This window comes from Carettochelys insculpta, chromosome 5 (genome assembly GCF_033958435.1).
Source record: "Carettochelys insculpta isolate YL-2023 chromosome 5, ASM3395843v1, whole genome shotgun sequence".
Lineage (NCBI taxonomy): Eukaryota > Metazoa > Chordata > Testudines > Carettochelyidae > Carettochelys > Carettochelys insculpta.
The window spans coordinates 111,046,712-111,063,253 of NC_134141.1; the positions used below are offsets into that span (position 1 = coordinate 111,046,712).

Sequence of the window (16,542 nt, forward strand, 5' to 3'; positions counted from 1 at the left end):
GAGGAACCATCCAATATGACGGCGCATTATCGGATGCTTTCAGAATCAGGAGCGGCGTCAAACAAGGATGCGTGCGTGCTCCGACATTGTTCGGGATCTTCTTTGCACTCCTCCTGAAGCATGCCTTTGGATCTTCAACAGAGGGCATCTTGCTGCACACAAGATCTGATGGGAAACTGTTTAGCCTTGCAAGGCTGAAAGCTAAGTCTAAGGTGCGAGAAGTCCTCATCAGAGACATGTTCTGAATAGGCTCACACGAAAGAGCAGTAGATGAAGTATTAGCTGCAGTTAGGCTGAAATTCAGTTTCATGTAAGCTTACTGTCAGAGGGCATCTTAGTTCAAGCTTAAACAGAGAGCAGAATCCTAGCCAGAGATCTGTATTTATACAATTGTCATGCTGCACAGGAATTGTGTCTCCTGAAAAACATGACCATGGATGGTCTATAAAGCCTCATTGTGCCCCAGCATGTTCATGGTTTGGGGTAATGCGTTCAGTCTTTCAATTCACTTTCTGATCAGGTTTTGTCTGCAGGTTTAATAAAGTGATTAAATTTACCCTCCATCTTTTAGATGCTTATGTGTAGCATCCTTAATCCCTTGTTTTGGAGCCAACTCCCAAACAGACTTGCAGTAGAACAAAAGGAACCAGAAAAAAAAAGGAAAGTTTCACCTGGTCCATATTTGAAACAATAATGTGTTGTGTTCTATTCAAATATGGTCACGTTGCTCATGTGGCTGGCAGAGGGGACTTCTGTGAAGCACCAACTCTAAAGTAATTCCAGATGTATGGTGTCTGCTAACTTTGTGCCAAGACCAAGAGACATACAGGTGTTCAAATAAAATAGTGGCTGAAACTGAAGGCCAGGAGACAGAGTAAAGATGATCCGTTTTAAAAATAATTCTAATGCTGTTAACACCACCATGATGGCTCAGGTTAAATCTACTATCGGTTTAAATGCCAACGCATTTGGAAAATGCAGAATCCAGTGGGACATGACTTACAGTCTGTCTACACTATAATATCTACACGCGCTTGTCTAATTAAACTGAATTTATTTTTAAATTAAAGAAATTTGAGAATTGTCTTGTGCTTCAGGTGATGATGAGTGCACTAAGTGGGTCCATGTACACGCTGTATAAATAAATACACACGGTATACATTGTATGGTAGGGGGTACGTATTTTCTATGTAAGTGTATATATGGAGAGAAATTGTTCTCAGTGGTGACATAACAGAACAAGGAGCAATGGTCTGAAGTTACAGAAAGCAAGGAGTAAGTTGGATATTAGGAAAAACTACTTCACCGGGAGGGTGGTGAGGTACTGAAATGCGTTACCTAGAGAGGTGTTGGATTCTCCATCCCTAGAGGTTTTTAAGTCCTGGCTTGACAAGGTCGTGGCTGGAATGACTTAGATGGAGTTGATCCTGCTTGAAGCAGGGAGCTGGACTAGATGACCTCCTGAGGTCCCTTCCAGCCCTGTGCTTCTATGATACTTCATCTACACATGTATGTATAACATACTGACATGTTCAGTGATAATATATTAATTGTGGTGTTCAGCTACAGAAAGCAGATATTGTGGTGATGGAGGTATATAGTTGCTAAAATTTCCAAAAACAGCTAACGATTTTTCTACACAGTAGGGAAATTTATACTCTGGGTTTGTAATTCTTGAAGAGCACCAACAGGGATCTGATTCATTGTTCCATGAAGAGCGTGCTGGTACTCACTGAAGATTCCCACATGTGCATTAATATAATTCTCATGAAACTTTAGTGAGCACCGGCAGAATCTACATGCACCAATTAATGAAACAGACCTTGGTACCCTTTAGAAATCTCATTTCATAGTGTGCCTTACTCCACCATATAGACAAGCCCTTACTGAAAATTCTATCCATGTTTCACCTGCAAAATGGGCAGTTGTATATTCAAATCATGGAGCAATTGACAAAACTTGTGTGCACAATTAGGATTTTGTGGGGTGGCAATTTGTGCATGCACATTTAAAAATTTGACATCAAAGTTCCGTGATTTGCTAGCAAAAGAACTAAAGCACAGGCACAAATTAGTGACTAGGTCATCCAAATATAAAACTCTCTTTCTCTATCTCTCTCTCTCTGTAGCCGCGTCTACGCGTGCCGGCTACTTCAAAGTAGCCGCGCCAACTTCAAAATAGCGCCCACCACGACTACACATAGCGGGCGGTATTTAGAAGTTGACATCGACGTAAGGTGGCGAGACGTCGAAGTCGCTATCCCCATCAGGAGATGGGAATAGCGCCTTACTACGATGCTGAACGTCGAAGTAGGGCACGTGTAGCCAATGCGTGTCCCGCAACATCGAAATAGCGGGGTCCGCCATGACAGCCATCAGCTGAGGGGTTGAGAGACGCTGTCTCCAGCCCCTGAGCTCAATGGTCGCCGCATGCGGCGGCCCCTTAAAGCTCCCTGCCCCCTGCCTTCCTGTGCAGGAAGCTGAGAGAGCGTGCAGGCAGCAGCACAGCCACGCAGTCAGCCTGCACGTCTCTCAGCAGACCAGAGACACCCCCTCCCTCTGCGATGGCCGGCCACCAGCCCCCCAAGCGACCCCAGGGCACCCCTCCCAAGGGGAGCCAGGGCTCCCAGGCTGGCAGCCAGCCCGAGAAGAGGCAGCGGGGCCCCTCCTGAACGGAGGCCGAGCTTCGGGACCTGCTGGGGCTCTGGAGTGAGGAGGAGGTGCTCCAGGTAATGGGGAGCAAGAGGCAGAACGTGGATGCGTTTGCTTGGCTGGCCGAGGGCCTGGTCACCCGGGGTCACCCTGCCCGCACTCCTGACCATGTCAGGAGTAAGGTTAAGGAGCTGCGGCAGGGTTACGACCAGGGTTGCTCTCGACCAGGTTGTGGAGGGCGCTGCATGCACCCACAATTTGGGAGATGTTGGTGGGGCCCTCATCAAGGCAGGTGAGGAGACACCTCCAGCACCTTTTGAGGCAGCCAAATGTGCACTCAACCACCTGGCGTGCGTGGTTCAGGTGCATGTTGAAGCGCTTCTGGCTGGCTGACAGATGGCCCATGTAAGGGTGCATGAGCCAGGGCCGGAGGGGATATGCCGCGTCTGTGATGACGCAGAGGGGCATGGTGGTGTCCCCCACAGGGATCTTCTGCTGGGGGATGTAGGTCCCCGCCTCCAGCCGGCAGCACAGGCCCGAATTCTGGAATACCCAGGCGTCGTGGTTGCTGCCAGGCCAGCCAACGTATATGTCCAGGAAGCGGCCCCGGCTGTCCACCAAGGCCTAGAGGACCACTGAATGGTAGCCCTTCCTGTTTAAGAAGCGTCCTCCACTGTGCTCCGGGGCACGTATGGGGATATGAGTCCCATCCAGAGCTCCAAAGCAATTAGGGAAGCCCAGGGTGGCAAAGCCCGCGATGGTGGCATCTGGGTCCCCAAGCTGCACGAGCCTGTGGTGGAGCAGGGCGTTGATGGCACGGACAACGTGCAGGGGAAGGACATGGGAGAGCACCAGTGAGGGGTGTGCAGGGTGTGTCTGGCCCTCCCCTGCCAGGGCTCCCCTCTCCTCCCCTCCCCTCCCGTGCCAGGGCTCCCCTGCACCCCCAGGGCTGCCTCCCCCTCCCCGTGGGTCCTCTTACCTCCATGAGGACCGCCCCGACGATGGCCTTGCCGACGCCAAACTGCTGGCCCACGGATCGGTAGCTGTCTGGAGTGGCCAGCTTCCAGACAGCGATGCCGACCCGTTTCTCCACGCTGAGGGCACGCCACATGGTGGTGTCTTGGTGCCTCAGTGCGGGCGTGAGCCACTGGCAGAGCTCCAGAAATGTCTGCCAGCTCATATGAAAGTTCTGGAGCCAGCGGTCGTTGTCCCACTCGCCGAGCACGAGCCGCTCCCACCAGTCGGTGCTCGTGGGGTAGCTCCACAGCCAGCAGCGTGTGCAGCGGGGGGGGGGGGCGGGGGGGGCTGCAGGGTCTGGGGTTGCTTCCTCCTCCCCTGGGGGCAGCTCCTCTTCTGTGGCTAGAATGTGATCAGCTGCCTCCTCATCGCATTGAGCAGGGTGAGCACTGGTCCTGCAGGGGCAGCTGGGTGGACCTCTGGCTGGTGCTGCTGCTGCTGCTGGGGGTCCATAACTGCGTCGCCGAGGTGTGCGTGCCTATGGCTCTGCAGACCGCGTGCTGTGCAGGCTGTGTGTGTCTGGGAGGGGCCCTTTAAGGGAGTGGCTAGCTGTTGCCCCAGAAGTGCTAGTCCGCCCTGTGACCCTGTCTGCAGCTGTTCCTGGCACCCTTATTTCGATGTGTGCTACTTTGGCATGTAGACGCTCCCCCGCAGCCTCTACTTCGTTGTGGTGCTGCCCAACGTCGACGTTGAACATCGACGGCACCAGCCCTGGAGGACGTGTAGACGTTATTCATCAAAATAGCCTATTTCGATGTCGCTACATCGATGTAGACGTAGCTATTTCGATGTAGCATACACGTGTAGACGTAGCCTCTCTGACACACACACTCTCTCTCTCTCTCTCTCTCTCGTGCTCTGTCTGTCTGTCTGTCTTCCCTCAGGAGAGTTTGATAACATATTTAAAGTGCAGTATTTTTCATATTAATTAGTCTCTCGTGAACCACCTCTACACTCAGAGGCGGATTATTTTTGTTTTTCTTTGATAGTGTTGGTTTTGCTTTAACTTTTTTAAATAAAGCCACGTCTTTGCAATGTCGTTTGAAATAAGTGTCAGCATATAGAAATAAGCAAAGAAGCCAGTGTGAGGACGTGAGTGATAAAAAGCTGAAACATACACATAGAACATTTTTTTATAATACGTCTTCATTCTATTTTTAAACACACTAAAAACAGCCATTGACGTCATTTTTATAAAACTCATTTTGTAAACATATAATGGACCAAATTCAGAAGTGATTTGTGGAAGTGGAGTATGGAGCAAATGGTGAATTAAGTTCAAGGAAGTCAAGTGAATCCGTTTTTAATTTTAGTAGGTATAACTTCCCAACCACACTCCTCTCTCACACTTCTACTCATTCACACGACTTTAACACAGTGTGTTTGAATTTAGTCCAGTGTAGCCTTTTTTTGCCATTTCACAGCTCTGAGTTCGATGGTATATTTAAAACCTTTCATTAACAGGGACTCTCTGGATTTTCTGTTGCTGAAGGTTCCCAGAGAACACATCAGGTTTACAGAACTGTCTGTGTTAGAGAGGAACTTTTTAAATTTTAGGTTCATGTACTGGTTCGCTCAGCCCCCAGTTCCATGCTGTTTTGCTTCCTTACTCCATTCCGTTTGATTCTCAGAGGTCAGACCAGGATTTGGCAAGATTTAATTTGTTGTGGCCTATACACACAGAGAACAACACAGTGGAGGCAGGTCAGTAGAGAAGGGGAGATGGTGCAAAACCCTGAAAAAGGAGGGAAACCTAAGAAGCATAGTGAAGAGGGGGAACTGTGAAGCCAGAATATGCAATATAGGGGAAGCAGAAATGGAAAAATACCTGACTGGTGAAGAGGCTTGCACTTTAAACTATGTCTCCAGTTAATTGTAACTTAATTGGCACAGCTGCTTGTCATGGACAGTTAAGTTACAATGGCCGTGTCTACACTAGCCCCAAACTTCAAAATGGCCACGCAAATGGCCATTTCGAAGTTTACTAATGAAGCGCTAAAATGCATATTCAGCACTTCATTTGCATGCGGGCGGCTGCGGCGCTTTGAAATTGACGCGCCTCGCCGCCGTGCGGCTCATCCCAACGGAGCTCCTTTTTGAGCCTTCTCAACAGGGCTCCTTCTCAACAGGGCTCCTTCTCATGGGAATAAGGGGTCTTCGAAGTAGGCGGGGTCCTTTCGAAAAGGAGCCCCGTCGGGACGAGCTGCGCCGGCGGCGAGGCGTGTCAATTTTGAAGTGCTGCGGCCGCCCACATGCTAATGAAGCGCTGAATATGCATTTCAGCTCTTCATTAGTAAACTTCAACATGGCCATTTGCGTGGCCATTTCGAAGTTTGGGGCTAGTGTAGACGTAGCCAATACGTGATATATATATAGAGTTTTCTGAAATAGAAATTAAATTGCATTTTATTTTTCTGTCAAAAGTATTACACATTACCTTGATTTATTTCTTCCCTGAAAAGCATGCTAACCTCTGGCATAGAGATCTTTGGTTTTAAATATGGAGCTGTTTTTTTAGCCCACTCTTGTTCACCAGTTAGGGAGAAAATAGTACCTATTAATTGTAAAAAGATTCATCTTTTATGTCTTGTTAGCAGAGGTAAAAATAGTCCAGTCTTGATAGATTGGTCTATGGTTTATTTAGATTAAAAGGGTTCCATATTTACTGCTTCTCCAGAACTGCATTGATATGTGTCCTCTCCTGAAAAGTAGCATTAAATTAGAGCTACATTCATTTGGAAGGTGGTGGAGTAACGCAAAGACTGCAAGGCAAGTAAGCAAACTGCAGGGAAAAAAGCGTCCCCCCCCACGCCCCTAAAAAAAAAAGTCTGCCTTTTTTTGGGGTCCTCTTGGGCCAGAGTAGACAGCTATTTAGTGGGTGGTCTGAAAGGGGTTAGTGGTCATATTCCAGTTCCTAACTAGCCTGCTTTTTCACAGATTCAGTAGAAAGGCCACAGACTGAATAAGCGTGAAACTGAATAGCGAGACTCGTGCTTCCAGGTCAGCACTGAAGCATGTTCATAAAGCAGCGAGAGGAAGTATGCATTGTTCCTCCCCTGTTCAGCAGCCCAGTGTGCTGAGGCTCCAGCGGGTGGCTCAGTGGTTTGAGCGTTGGCCTATTAAACTCAGGGTTGTGAATTCAATCCTTGAGGTTGCCATTGAGGGATCTCTAGCAAATAGATTCAGGGGGAAAAAAAAAGGGGGATGGTGCTTGGTGCTGCCAAGAGAGTAGGGGACAGGACTTGATGGCCTCCTGAGGTCCCTTTCAGCTCTCTGAGATGTGTCTCTCCAACTGTTCACCTCATGCCTTTTGTAAGCACAAAAGGAACAGTTTTTAGAACCTCACATCTTTAAATAAGTCAAAGATGTCACTCAATTCTATTGCTAGTATTTAAGAAAAGGTTGTGGAGCAATATCGCCAGATGGATGGAGGAGACAGGCAGTTGAAGCAGCTATTTCAAATGGTAAAGAACCTTTAATATGACTTACTGCTCACTTCTACTGTAATTTGGGAAGCCATTGTGCTGTTTACCACACCTACTTTAAAAAAAAGCAACAGAACAACGTTGATGTATTGTAAAATAAACACCATTTAAAAACTGAGTATTCATCATCCATAGTAGTTAAATATATCATATTATTTGAGGATAAGAAAAACTATACTGAAGATGAATACCACAGACAGTACACCTCAGTTTTAATATGAATCACTGTATGTATGAGTCTCTGCTTATTTTTTGTGTAACTATACCAGCCTTCTTCAGTGTATGTTTTTCAGTCAATGTACACATTACCTTGTTTGAAGGTGTGAGAAATCTTCAAAATATGTATAAACTGAATGATCAGGAAACTCTCTTCTGTTATTTCTTCTGTCTGACATGTATATTATTTATTGTACTGCTTTAGGGTTAGGGTTGTCAACTGTCTAATCACACAAACCTAAATCCCCTTTTACTCCCTTCCCCACCCCTTTTCTGATGCCACACCCCTGCTTGCTCCATCCTCCTTCCACCCTTCATTTGCTCTGCCCCATACTCATTCACTTTCACCAGGATGGGGACAAGGTTTGAGAGTGTGGGCTCTGGGCTGACCCTGGAGCAGGGGACTTGGTCTGCAGGAGAGAGTGAGGGGTGCAGGCTCTGGATGGGTCACGCTTCTCTCACGCAGCTTCCAGTCAGCACCACAGCAGGGCTCTCTGCCTGCCCTAACTCACGTCACTTCTGGAAGTGGCCAGCACATCTCTGCAGTCTCTGAGACAAGGAAGGGTCCATGGCAGGGGCAGTACAGGGAGACTCACTGCCCTCCTCTCTCCACTTAGGGAGCGCAGGGAAGTGCTGGCTACTTTCAGGAGTGACAAGGGGCCAGGGCAGGCAGGAAGCCTGCCCCTAGCCTCACTGCACTGCCAGACTTTTAGCACTCAGAAGCTGCGTCTACACGTGCACGCTATTTCGAAGTTAACTTCGACGTTAGGCGGCGAGACGTCGAAGTCGCTAACCTCATGAGGAGATAGGAATAGCGCCCTACTTCAACGTTCAGCGTCGAAGTAGGGACCGTGTAGACGATCCGCGTCCCGCAACATCGAAATTGCTGGGTCCTCCATGGCGGCCATCAGCTGGGGGGTTGAGAGATGCTCTCTCTCCAGCCCCTGTGGGGCTCTATGGTCACCGTGGGCAGCAGCCCTTAGCCCAGGGCTTCTGGCTGCTTCTGCGGCAGCTGGGGATCTATGCTGCAGGCACAGGGTCTGCAACCAGTTGTCAGCTCTGTGGATCTTGTGTTGTTTAGTGCAACTGTGTCTGGGAGGGGCCCTTTAAGGGAGCGGCTTGCTGTTGAGTCCGCCCTGTGACCCTGTCTGCAGCTGTGCCTGGCATCCCTATTTCGATGTGTGCTACTTTGACGTGTAGACGTTCCCTCGCTGCGCCTATTTCGATGTTGGGCTGAGCAACGTCGAAGTTGAACATCGACGTTGCCGGCCCTGGAGGACGTGTAGACGTTATTCATCGAAATAGACTATTTCGATGTTGGCTGCACGTGTAGACGTAGCCAGAGTCTCCCAGTTGGGCTGCAGAAGCCTTCAGGAGATTAAGCACGATTCCAGGAGACTCCTGGCTAAATCGGGAATGTTGGCAACCTTACATATAGGAGATATATTGTAGTAAATTATCTATTATTCGTCCATCGGATCTGTCATGAATCTTAAAACAGTTGTTTTAACATTAAATCTGACATCAAGGACTTCCCTGAACATCCCCGTCCTCCCTTTATTATCTCTCTCAAATAGCATCAATGAGATCCATAAAACAGTACTAAAGGAAAGGGCTGTTGGCTAATGCTGACAGGCCATTAGTCTAGATTTGTTTGTGCTCTTCTGTGTGGGGCACTAAATTGGGGGCAGGAGGTGAGGAACTAACATTCCTGTAAAGTTTATCTTTTAATTTTAACTGTATACATGACATAAAGACCCTGATGGACAGTTTGAAAATGTGTACATATTCTGAAAAAAATATTTCTGTTTTGCATCTTATTTAAATACACACCAATGGAAAAACTTTTGGAAGACTTTGAATCTTCTTGTAGAAGTGCTGAGACCCTGATTCTGCCAACCTTACTCAGGTAGAGTAGTACCTTACACATCAGGTAGCCCAGTTAAAATGATCAGGATGACTTTCAGAATAAGTTACTCAGCATAATGGTGGCAGACTCCAATTCTTAGCTTTCTGTGTATTTTATTGAGCAGAATCGTTTGATTTCTCTTATAAAGTTTGTGAGATGCAGGATGAGCAAAAATTGGATATTTTTTTCCTAACATTGCTTGCAGTTGTATTTTATTGGTGGATTTCTCTTTCCCTTCGCTGTGACCTGTGAATGTCAAAGTAGGCTGTCTGCCAATTTTGTGATCTGCTGCCTGCTTCAAAATGGAGGCAGGAAGGTATCCATTTTCATCTAGAAGATGACAGTGCTTCAGTCTTCCTGACCATCTGGAGAGAGGAACATTTTAATCAGAAAGAAAAAAAAATGAGGATTTAATACATATATAATATATATAAATATAACAAAAGAAAACTCAAAGTTAATTTATACCTTATGAGTTCAGACTTCTTTTATGTTGTTTCTTGTTAACATAACAAGGAAATACAAGAACTGTTTTTGTAAAAAGCTAGCTACAGAACTCTCTGGTGTATTAGTAAACAAATGTAAGTAAATTAGTTTTTTGGCACACTTACTAAGTTTATTGCACACACAAATGTAATAAGTACAAAAAAAGGTTTTCCCCCCGATACACACACACATGCTATGTTGGTGGTCTTGTGTGGATCCAGGTTTTTAATAGTGCTTTCAAGATGCTCTTCAAAGATCTAGTACCATGGGAATTTAATATCCCAATATATGTTTATAATTTTCAATGCCCTTGATGATGCAGTTTTCTAAATTTTATATTTGAGCTTAGGGAACAAAGAGCTTGACTTCTCCACACAGCTTTCATTTTTGTCCTTAAATGTGTGAAAGCTGTGTATTTTTGTATAATAAATCAGTATTGTTTCATGCTCTCAATTCTTTTAAGCTCTGTCAGATCCCAGGTCCAACATAGGTTCACTGGACAGTATATTTACAGCTAAAAATGGTTTGATTACCACCTCACAAATATTCTTGTCTAAGGCTGGAAAATGTCATGTGTAATTTCTTTTGAAGCTTAAAATATATTTTCTTTTCATACAAATACTGAGATTTTTGTATTCCAAAAGAAGTATTGTGTAATGTTAGGAAATGACTTAAACTGAACAAAGTAAAAATTCAGTATTTCGTTCCTGTTTCTTTTTTAAAGCAACATGCTTTGAAATATTTCAGTCGCTGCTGAAAGCATGCTAACTTAATCCTTTTTCCTTAGGTTTATGCCCCATCAGCAAGCACCGCTGACTACAACAGGGATTCACCAGGTTATCCATCCTCAAAACCAGCAGCCAGCACTTTTCCTAGCTCCTTCTTCATGCAAGGTAAGATTCTACTTCCAAAGAGAAATCCATTGTGCATACATTTCATGTATATTTTTATTGGCTTATCTATATTAGATATATCATGGAATGTGATCCTGTGTGTTACCATTAAAATGAAGACCTGTACAGCATAGACTTCTATTGCTATGAGCATCTTGTTTTGATCCTGCAGTGAAATAGAATAATAAAATCACTTACCAGATTCTTATAATTTAAATTGCTTTAGGCATTGTTTTCAAAGAATGTGTGTACATACACATACATTATACATACTTCAAATACTTAAAATATGCATATGTCCTTTACATATAAATCAATGTCTGTGTACGGAGAGAATTTTTTAAAGTGTAGAATATTCATAGAATCGTAGAACAGTAGAAGAGGAAGGGACCTTGAGAGGTCAAGTCCAATCCCCTGCCCTTATGGCAGGACCAAGCACCATCTACACCATACCCGATAAATGTCTATCTAACCTGCTCTTAATCATCTCCAGTGATGGAGATTCCACAGCCTCCCTAGGTAGTTTATTCCAGTGTTTACCCACCCTGACAGTTAGGAGGTTTTTCCTAATGTCCAACCTAAACCTCCCTTGCTGCAGTTTAAACCCATTGGTTCTTGTCTTATCTTCAGAGGCCAAGGAGAACAATTTTTCCTCCCTCCTCCTTGTAACCCTCTTTTAGGTACTTGAAAACAGGTATCATCCCCCCTCATCCTATTTACGTCAGACCATTTGTCCAGTTTGTCCAGATCATTTTGAATTCTGACCCTGTCCTACAAAGTAGTTGCAACACCTCCCAGCTTGGTATCACGTGCAAACTTAATAAGCATACTCTCTATGTCCATATCTAAATAGGTAATTCACAGTACATAGCATAAAATGTGTGCATGTAACATATGTTCTGTATTATAGTAACTACTAAATCTGATTTTTAATTAACTACCTAACATCTTTCATTTTAAAATGTTAGTTTCTTCACATTCACTGTTTGTATACTGACCGTATATTTCTTGGAATTACTCAGTTATAACTCATTCATGTAGAATTTTAGGAAACTTACTAACTAAAGTCCTGGTGTGAGTCAATGAAACAATCCATTCAGAAACATAGGACCACATTTTGCCTTACTAATTGAAGTTCAGAGTGCCTGAGTGAGAGCCATGTTCAATCCGTTGTCCTGTAAACCAATATGCGTCTGCCTAATTTTGATACGTACCTTCATATCTATTCAGGTATCTTTTGCTAAGTGTTTTCTGAAATGGGGACTCTAATTTTCCTGGATCCTGCCTCCCCATGAAAAGAAAAAAAAAGGAGAAAAGGAAATCTGATTCCATCTCCCATCATTTTTAATGTGGAACATGAAGAGTACAGCTCTACACTTCTGTTGAGTGACTGGACTAGTCCACTTTGATCAAAATTGAGTATTTCATGGTGGGACCTACAGTAGGTTCATATTATAGATAAAGAACTTAAGTTCCTATGTGGAATTTTGGTTTCCTCCCATCACCATTGGTGCTGGAACAATTTGCATAAAGGGGATGCTGAGAGCCCCTGAAGCAGAATGTGCACGGCGTATGTGATGGAAACCACTTCCAGCCAGGGTGGCAGTAGTATGCACAGTAGTCCCCATTCCAGCACCTGTGCCTATCAGTGTGTTTTATGTTTAGTTTTGAGATTAGGAAGAGAGGTAGAAGCCTTGCAGTGTAGCTACACAGCGAACACAGCAGGAAATGGGAGTAGATATAGGCCCTTGACAAGGTGAGCTGCAGGAGTGCTAGAACAATTCTTATGGTAGGTGTGACAAGAGCCATTGAACCAATATGTAAACCCTGTGTATAATGGAAACCACTACAAGCTACCTCAGCACACTTAGTTCCAGCCCTTATGCTGAGCTGTTGCCTTAAGAATGGGAAAAGAGCATTCATACATCTGGTTTGGGTCTTCTTAGCTATTCATAGAATCAAAGGTTTGTAAGCTGTCCCACCACACCTGACTGTTAGAAGTAGCAAGTCACCATTTCCGAGGCTCTCCTTCTACTTTCCATGCTCACTTATTTTTGTCTTACACATATGTTTCCCTAGCAGGGGATTTATGGCCAGTCCCTCAATCAGTCATAGTATAGTTATTATATCTTACCATCAAGACAGGCTGTTGCAAAGAGAGATAGGTGTAGAAGAATGTTATAGAGCCCAATCTTGTTGTGAGTTCCTTGGGAGATGATTGGTTTATGCTGCAAAGACCTGTGCCCTTTTCTTGGGTTGAACCAGCAAATGTGGGCATAGGCTGTAAATAGAGAACCTGCAATATCAAATTTTAGTTGTGAAAATTCACAGAACAACCAGTTTTGTGGAAGGTTACATAGAACTGAATAAAGGTGAAATAAAAAGAGTTCTATAGATTAAACATATGTAGAAATTAATGCAGAATGTTGACCTTTATCATTTTTTTTAAAAAACTGTCATGTTAGATAATATTCCAATTCCTAAACTGGCATTCAGAAGAACTTGGAAAGATTGTTATGTTTGGTTGTTTTATGGGACTGTTCTGTAAAGGAACAAAAACACTGATCATTATAGACTTACTGTCATGAATCTAGTTAAACGTAAACATTGTGGTTAAGTGGGGTAGGCACCCCTTGTGGTTAGTTTGTTTTAGGGTTAACTTTTATAAGTCAGAGGTGCAGCCTGTATCATCTTGTATGACAACATGCGTTACTGAGCATTCATAGACATATTTGGTACAGAAATACAAAGTGGCTTGTATCAGAGGGGAGTTGTGTTAGTCTGTGTCTACAAAAACAACAAGAAGTCTTGTGGCACTTTATAGACTAGCAGCTTTTTTGGAACATAAGCATTCATGGACATCTGACAAAGTGGGTCTTTGCCCACAAAAGCTTATCCTACAAAGAAATCTGTTAGGCAAAATGTCTTGTGTATTTATAGAAGAAGTAATGCATCTTTAAGAATCAAAAACTTTTAAAGACACACCAAATCACTTGTGCAAGAGGTGTTCAAAGTTTCTTAGACCACTCTAAATTCAGATTTGAATACTTATAGTTAAGTTTCTTTTGAACCTCATGTATTGTCCCAGCTAAAATGTGTAATAACTTGAGGTATATGTATTTAACCTTGTGATAAAATGCCTGGAATAAAAGTTCAAAGAGAAACTTTTAAGCCTCAATTATGCGACTGACTTGAAATGATTCAAGATGATACTGTTATTCGCTGTTGCTCAGTTCAGCTTAATTTTTTATTAAGAGCAGGCTTTTATGTTAAATTTGTGTAGCCCTTAGGAGACAGACAATATACAGCACTCCTTTTATGGCTGCTGTCTTGTAATGTAAGCAATTAAGCAACACAATGATACATTGCATATGCATCAAGCCCCATTAGGACAGTTATTTTAAAGTTTACAGGAAAACAAAACAAAACAATTATATAACCAAGATTTACGGCCTTCAGAGAAGCCACATTTTCTTTCTTTTCAACAGATGGTCATCACAGCAGTGACCCATGGAGCTCCTCCAGTGGGATGAATCAGCCTGGTTATGGAGGAATGTTGGGCAATTCTTCTCATATTCCACAGTCTAGCAGTTACTGCAGCCTGCATCCACATGACCGTTTGGTAAGATAACTTTCCTGTGGAATAAAGAAAGGCATATGTGTATGTGTATGGAGACAGAAAATACATGTCTTGATATGGGATAAAAATTACATTGATACTCATTTGAGGAGACCTGCATAAATCATTTATAGTTTTTCATACCAAGCTTGTGTCACAAAATTTTTTTTTGCATGACAATGTAGTCTCGTGCCACATATTTTACAAAATAAGTATCTGAGAAATTTTACAAAGGTGTGTTTTATATATTTCATTAATGGTGCGTTATACATTCCTCTGTCTGCAAAGGTTGGTATTTTAGTTACCATACATCCAAACCTCTAAAATTACCTAAAATATTGATTCTGTAGAAAATGTTTCCACTTTTAAGGTGTTAGGTACCTGTCAGCACTGGAGGCATATAACTTTTACTGTTAGAAAATTGGCAGTCAGTCTTCCTATCATGTAATATAAAACTCCTGGTTCTATCCCTGAAGAATCATAAAATATCAGTAAAGTAGAACTTCACACTGTCTTTTCTACACAACATACCAACATAATTCTGGAGAGGAACTTGGGGTGGGCAATTAGGAAAAAAAAAAGGAGTAGTTTTGTATAGGTGATTGTTTGTTTATATTAAGTCCCCTGTGGAAATGAATTAGGTAGTGAAATAAGTACAGATTTATATTCATATCATTGACATCACTGCGCATAAGATTTGGGCACATGTACGTGCTTTAATTTATATTCTACATTTTCCTCAACATCCATTGTATTTCTGAGATTCCAGAGGATTGGAATGAAGCAACTGTATGTATACGTGCTCAGAGGCAGAAATGTAGGTAGATGTCTATGGAAAATTTACTGAAAATATTTTGGTGCTGAGCTAGCTTAGGCATCTACAGTGTTTGGCAGCCACTGAGTAGGGCCTTTGTGAATCCCAGTGGTCCCTAATTCAGGGATTTAGGCACCTAATGTGGCAATTAGGAGCCAAAGTCCTTTGTGAATCCGGCCCTCTCAGCGTCCCTTGACTTGCAGGTGCTTGGCACATCTGAACTTTAGGTTCATATTATTCATTGTCCTGTTTCTTTGTATTAGCAAGGGCTTCTGTGCCTAAGGTAGCAAAGCGGGCAGGGATTGGTGTTCTAATTCTTCCCTATATGGTTTCTACTAGGGATGTTAAAGACTTACCAATTAACCGGTAGGGCCTGGAGCAGATGAGGGGCACTCCAGTGCGGCTGGAGCAGCCCACATCTGTGGCAGCCCAGGGTAGAGCACTGGGGAGGCTACTCCAGTCTGACCAAGCTGTTACAGCTCCCCTGCCACAGACAGGGGTTGCACCGTTTGGGCTGGAGCACTCCACCTGTAACATGCCCAGGGAGACAAGAACTGGGGCACTTATGATGTTACCACAGACAGGGATGCTCCAGCCGAGACTGGAACAGCCCTGGTCACCAACACACTGTAGGTAGGGGTGTGCCAGTCCAGTCAGAGCAGCCCTCCTCCATGGCAGGGAGGCCACTCCTAGCCAGGCTGGAGCTGCCTCTCCAGCTCTCCCCCACGTCCCCATCCATTTAATGGTTAACCTGTTAAATCTAGCATTTAACAGGTTAACTCGTTAAAAGGGATTTTACATCCATAGTTTCTATTGGGAAAACAGTGGGAAGCCATCTCTTCTAGGTAGGTATATGCAGGGGCTGCGGGGGGTGGATCCTGACTTCAGTTTAATCTGTACAAATATGTAAAATCTCTTAAATTATGGGTTAACTGATGATAGCGCTGTGCCTGTACAAACAGCACAAAAAGCATAGTTGCTGTTTATTATTTCTATTTTTTCCAGGATTGTACTTTTTTTGTTTGTTTTAATCGTTGCTTAGAATACAGAATGCAATTTCCTCATCCAACTACATCCATTTTAAGGCAGATCCCATCTTTGCGCTAAAATATCTGATAGTATCCCTTTGATTTCCACCCCACCCCCTCTCCCCCAAGATATGATAGAATCTTACTTGCTTATCACGAAGCACAATGTGTGTGGGGGTGTCATGGAACAGAACTCAGCAGGGGTCATGGTATTACTCAGATTTAGACTGTAATCCTAAACAATCACTATTTACTGATTTGTGAGCAGTGACAAACTGTTAACCCGTGTTAACTTCAGCCAGTTGAACCATGAGTTGCAATTCTTGGGTGGTTTATGTGTGAGTCAGAGTCTGAAATCTTCATTCAGACTTTACTCAGACATAACCACTGTTAGATTCAATTAAAACCCTGCGTAAGGAATGAA

General features: G+C 43.8%; 1 protein-coding gene across 9 annotated transcripts in view; it reads left to right on the forward strand.

Annotated features, from left to right (window-relative positions):
- TCF4 (transcription factor 4) overlaps nt 1-16,542 on the forward strand; it is a 353,182-nt gene that overhangs the window by 291,313 nt on the left and 45,327 nt on the right. For all 9 annotated transcript variants that reach the window (XM_074995760.1, XM_074995762.1, XM_074995765.1 and 6 more), the window contains 2 exons: nt 10,552-10,657; nt 14,146-14,279. In XM_074995760.1, coding sequence (XP_074851861.1) covers nt 10,552-10,657; nt 14,146-14,279 — 240 coding nt within the window. The remainder of the gene's footprint in view (nt 1-10,551; nt 10,658-14,145; nt 14,280-16,542) is intronic.